This window comes from Sinocyclocheilus grahami, unplaced genomic scaffold (genome assembly GCF_001515645.1).
Source record: "Sinocyclocheilus grahami isolate Dianchi unplaced genomic scaffold, SAMN03320097.WGS_v1.1 scaffold275.1, whole genome shotgun sequence".
NCBI lineage: Eukaryota > Metazoa > Chordata > Actinopteri > Cypriniformes > Cyprinidae > Sinocyclocheilus > Sinocyclocheilus grahami.
Window position 1 is genome coordinate 373,983 of NW_015505454.1, and position 6,000 is coordinate 379,982.

Here is a 6,000-nt window from a genome sequence, read left to right on the forward strand (position 1 = left end):
TTTATGGAACCATTTAGACAAAAAGGTTCTTCTATGGCGTCGTGAAGCACCTTTATTTTTAAGAGTGTACTAATATATATATATATATATATATATATATATATATATATATATATATATATATATATATATATATATACAGTATATATATATTAGTTAAAAAATTTAATTTAAAAAACCCAAACAGAAAAAAATAAGAAAGGTTGCCTTAGCAACTAACTGAAATAAAATAAGTTATGAAATTAATTAAACTAAAACTGAAATAATAAATTCACACTAAATAGAAATATATAAAAAATGACAAAAACATTACGAAGTGACTAAAATTAAAAGGAAAACTTAAAATATAAAAAAGCTCATTCAAAATATTAATATACTATAATATTATATAAGTAATCTGAAAATAACTCTGCAAGGACCTGGTGGTACAGTATTATGCCAACATCTAAATCTTGATATGATGATGTTGTGATTCTTTTTCTGGACTTTGGTGTTTTGCGCTAGAATTAAATTTGAAAAATATAACTAAAAATGTATTAATTTTGGTGTGAGATATAAACATAGGTTTGTGAGGTAAAATACTTTAAAATGTTGTTTTTCCCCCATCTTATATAATCTAAATTCTCTAAACAGTATCGGCCAGTCTGGACCACTAGCTTTTTTTTTTTCTTCAGTTGGTTACTCCGCTTATGTGATTTGCCTTTCTCTTCTTTTTATTCTGCTCTACTTGTTCTTCTTTTCTATTTATTTCATTTCTTTGACCTTTCTTTTTCTCCTGTTTCTCAGTGTGACTCAGTTGTTAGAAAGGATCCGTGAAGTCGTGGAGCAGAACCACTTGTTTACGTCAGACAGACCCAGTCTGGGAGAGGAGCTGGAGTCTCTGCAGCAGCACCTTGAAAGTCTGAGATCAGCACAAGGCCCTCTAGAGAGCCACTACAACACCAGCCATGGTCAGAAAACACATGCATGCATACATATACCAACCATGACCATAACTGTACATGCAAATGAGAAATTAGAAGCAAATGACTATTTTAGTAAAATAGCGATACAGTTTCTGCTGGATTTAGTATTTAAATCACATTGTTATTACATTCCAAACACAGTTAGATTTCAGATGCAGTTTCAAATGCCCGCTTTTATGTGGCTCAACTGTGGATAGCATATATTCTGTTGACACTATATGTATACTTTTGGCATTAAACAGTTACCTTGTATATTTCCAACTGTATGAGGATTTTATTAACCATGTATTGAAGGGAATCATAGACCACACTGAAAACAACCATACAGCAGAACATTTTAGACAAACATACCCAAAGCGGCAGACATCTGGCGTTTTGAGTGTTATTGAACTGATTTCTTACAAGTACCATAGCAAAGTAAACAGATACTAAAGTCACAGTCATACTGGACTTTGTTCTCCATGCACTTTTATTCATAATGCATGAATGCGAAAGAGGAAGACTGCAGATGAAGCTGATGTGAAGTTTTTTTTTAAATATCACCTTAATTATACTGTACTTGCTTAAATTGTATTGAGCATCTACATTACCATTCAAAAATTTGAGGTTGATAATGTTTTTTTAAGTTTTTGAAAGAAGTCTTTATATTCACCAAGACGGCATTTATTTCATAAAAAATACAGTAAAAAACAATATTTTGAAATATTATTACAATTAAAAGAACTGTTTTCTATTTTAATGTATTTCTAATTTTAATCTATTTTAATGTAATTTATTCCTGTGATGGCAAGACCAAATTTTCTGCAGCCATTACTCCAGTCTTTAATGTCCTTCAGAATGTTCAATTATCCTTCAAAAAATTTTCTTATATGCTGATTGGGTGCTCAAGAAATATTTCTTATTGCTCAATATTTTAGTTGAAGCTGTAATAAAAAAAATTTCAGGATTTTTAAATGAATAGCCAGTTCAAAAGAGTTCAACAGCAATTTGTTTGAAATAGACATTTTTGTAACAATATAAAAGCTATAATACAAAATATTAATATACTATAATATTATATAAGTAGCACTACAAGCACCTGGAAACAGTATTACGCCATCTAAATCTTGATATGATTAAGAAATCCCCCCCCATCTTTAATTTTAATTCTCAAAACAGTATCGGCCAGTCTGGACCACACTGACAAACAATAGACATTTTTTGTAAAAGTGTACTGTCACTTGTAATTATTTATTGTATCCTTGCTGAATACAAGTATGAATTTCTTTCAGTAATAATTACTGACCTCAAATGTTTATACGGTAGTGTACATATACATCAACTGCAGCGCATAAAATTTTCTTTGATGAAAACTTTGTGCATGTCTCCGCTTCAGGTTTTACTGTGGGAAGTGTCCTCAGGAACCAGTCGATGTTCCAGCAGTTCCTGATCAGAAACCTTTCCCTGCCAAACGACACCGCCAGCCTGCTGCTCTCCTCCCCCATCAACCTGAAAGAGGTCTGTCTTCTCTCCTCATCGTCCTTTTTCCTCCAACCCAGGTCAGACAGCAGTGCTTTTGAAGTCCAAATCATGACTCAGCATCATGCTCCTCTGAGCCTTCTTCCTCTTTCATCCTCTTTGGAGTCTCAGCTCGGGTTTGCAGCACCATTAACGATTCTGCTCCATGACAACAGAGAGAGAGGACGTGCGAAAGAATCTAATGCTTTAGGGCAGAGGAGCTCCAGCGTAACGCGCTTTAATGTGTTGGTTTAACGTGCTGTAGTCGATGTAAAAGTGTTGAGATATGCTCATGTGAGCTTCCGAATGAAATCTTCATTTTCCTTAGGGAGTTTTATTTCTTCTCTACTCTGGCTTTTTAAAGTATGTGTGAGATAGGAGTTTCTAAATCTGTGCTTGTGTGTGTGTGTGTGTGTGTGTGTGTGTGTGTGTGTGTGTGTGTGTGTACTCCGTTCAGGTGTATAATCTCATCTTTGGGACGTATCCTAAAGTGGGATCAAAGGTAGGAGAAAAAGATGAAGGACAGCATGAACCCCACAGTCCTGGAGAGAAGCTTGTACAGCTTGAGGTACAGAATAACGGAAACACACACATTTCCATCTGTGTGTGCACTGCTGTTCACAAGTTTAGGGTCTGTAATTTTTTTCTTGAAAAGAAATAAATACTTTTATTTAGAAATTATTAATTAGATCAACATTGAAACTCTTACGTTGTTACAAAAAAATCTATTTCAAATAAATGATTTTCTTTCTGTTCATCAAAGAGTAGTAAAAATAGAAAACAACTGTTTTTCAACATTGATAATAATCAAATATATTTTTCTTGAGCAGCAAATCAGCATATTAGAATGATTTCTGAAGGATCATGTGACACTGAAGACTGGAGTAATGATGCTGAAAATTCAGCTTTAGCATCACTGGAATAATTTACATTAAGTATGTTGACATAGAAAATATATTAAAACTACTTCTATATGACCGACCCCAAACTTTTGAATTGTAGTATATGTAATTATTAGATTTTGCTGTTTTTGTGTGGTTGACACTCATAGCGGATTGCATATTCTAAATAAAACACATTGTATAAAGGTGCATTTATGGAGCAATGCATTTTTCTTCCACACTTTTTTATCTTTGCAAAAATACAATTCTCTATTTTATTTTTATTATATGTCTCAAAGTATTTTTGTATAACAGCAACTTCTAATTGAATAAATATAAAAATACATTTGGTTTAAAAATAACATACTGACTCTATATTTCTTAGACTCCATTCAAATGCACAAGAAGTGCAAACACTAAACTTACAGTAATGCAAGTCTGCAATAATTAAATAATATAATAATTGTCCTACACTTTACAGACATAATGCAGTGCCAATGCTGCTGCAGTACTTTTCTCATTCATATTTCAGACTTGTTGAGCTGCTGTAAGCAACTTTTTTTGAATACTACACACATAATGTACCTACTACTTGACAGATATCACAGAGTCCTGAGAAATCACCTGTCTGTGGCCCAGCCGTAGAGACTGTAAACGGCAAAAAAGAGTCAGGGAAGCAGGCAGCACCTTTTTTTCTTCAACATTTGCTGTGTTTGCTGATTTGTTGGCATGTCTTTGGGTTAAAATTTTAAATATGGTAATGTGACGAGAGGGGCGGGGCCGAGAGCCGTGGGAACAGAGCGAGACCGGTGAGTGGCGCAGGTGTCGCGCATTCGCAATTACTCCACCGGCCTCGCTCCGTTCCCACGGCTCTCGACCCCGCCCCTCTCGTCACAGGTAATATGCATTATACTATATTAATTTTGACAGCCATAAAAATTACTTTTGAAACTGATACTGTACTTTGATTTGGATTCAGTAGACAGTTAGGTGTGATCTCACTATGCATCAGCGCCATGTAGCAGACTACTGAAATGAGGAGGCAAAGTCCCTTCCCTACAAAGGTTTTTTTTTTTTTTTTTTTTTTGGGGGGGGTGCGTTCATATTTTGATCAATTCTTAAGTTCCAGTTACATTTCATGCTGCTGGGCCAATTGAAATGATGTTTGTACATTAATGTCACACTAGTCTCATCAAGTTGAAGCATTTTAGATTAAAAAAAGGTACATTTAGACTGTTGTTGATCATTTTCTAGTGCCAAATTGTGCCAAATTGATTTGCCTACTCAAAACAGGGACAAAACACCCTTGCTATATTTATAGGTAGTAGTAGTTAGTCATTTGCTGTGAAGGGCTTTCCAATTAGGGCATGCAATTGCTTATAACCTTGCCATTATAAAACAGTCTCTCTCCTCATTCATGCTCAGAAGCAGTTACTTGGAGGCTGGCGTAGTTTGGAGGGGGGTCTGATTCAGAAGGCATTGAGAGACCCAACCAAAGCTGCTCACCGTCAAGCTCTGCTCAAAGTCCTGTCCCAGGCACTCGGGATTGCTGGAGGTGGAGGAGGCCAAAAATTTGATCCTCAAGCATTGCGTGAGATGGAGGTTGGTCTGCAACTCCACTTTTTAAGTGGTTTAAATGTTAAAAACTTTTTTTTGTAATTTTGTTCTGCAGAAATCGTACTCTTCAGTTTAATAACAACACCTCACAAAACTTCTTACACTTTTTCCTGTTTTTTTAGGGGATTCTGTTGACGGGTGCAGTGCTGGAAACCCTCACTTGTGGGGAAGGAGGGAACAGTGAGATAAGCAATATCCTATTGGTCCCTGAGAAACAACAGGCAGTTTTACAGGCCTATCAAATGACTGTTTGTGGTGGAAGGGCAGAACAGAGGGCGGAGCTGTTCGGGGAGTTGAGTGAAGAATTGAGAGATCAGATTGATACACAGAGAGTGTTTGATCAGGTACATGCAAGAATTTGCATGTAAGAAGAACACAATTTGGTATTTACACTTAATGTCCCAGGAGTTCATTTTTATTAAAAATAACCTATATACATAAATAAACTAATCATATTAATACATTTGTGTGAAAATTATTTATCAGTTTTCCAAAAATTACAACAGTCCCAGTTGTAATGTACCACATCAAACAATTTTGCCATTTATTTGTTTATTTATTTTCTGTTTTAAGGATATATAAATGCTAACTGTGAAACTAGTTTTAGAAAGACACAGGAATCTGTCATTTTATTCCATTCATTATTGCTAAAAATGTCATTTCCATCACCGTAATTGACTAAAAAGGGCAGAGAGTGCTATTAAACACAATATAGAATTTAAGATGTGCTGTAAATTACACTGTGGTAGGAATTTTCTTTGCTTTCAGAGAAAAAAAAGAGTTCTCAATTTCAAGAGTATGAAAAGAGTGTTTAAAGGGGTCATATGATGCTTTTTTAAAGATCATTATTTTGTGTATTTGGTGTAACAGAATATGTTGACATGCTGTAATGTTCAAAAAACATATTATTTTTCAAATACTGTACATTATTGTAGGTCCTCTATGCCCCGCCTCTCTCAAACGCTTCGTTTTCTACAAAGCCCCTCCTTCCGACAAGCGCAGTCTGCTCTGATTGGCCAGCTGTCCCAGTGCATTGTGAT

The 6,000-nt window shown here is 35.0% G+C and overlaps 1 protein-coding gene across 1 annotated transcript in view; it reads left to right on the forward strand.

Annotated features, from left to right (window-relative positions):
* The window catches only part of abca2 (ATP-binding cassette, sub-family A (ABC1), member 2), an 89,919-nt gene that overhangs the window by 33,150 nt on the left and 50,769 nt on the right, over positions 1-6,000 (forward strand). Inside the window, exons 4-8 of the mRNA XM_016291658.1 lie at positions 787-950; positions 2,341-2,462; positions 2,920-3,030; positions 4,769-4,945; positions 5,083-5,304. Coding sequence (XP_016147144.1) covers positions 787-950; positions 2,341-2,462; positions 2,920-3,030; positions 4,769-4,945; positions 5,083-5,304 — 796 coding nt within the window. The remainder of the gene's footprint in view (positions 1-786; positions 951-2,340; positions 2,463-2,919; positions 3,031-4,768; positions 4,946-5,082; positions 5,305-6,000) is intronic.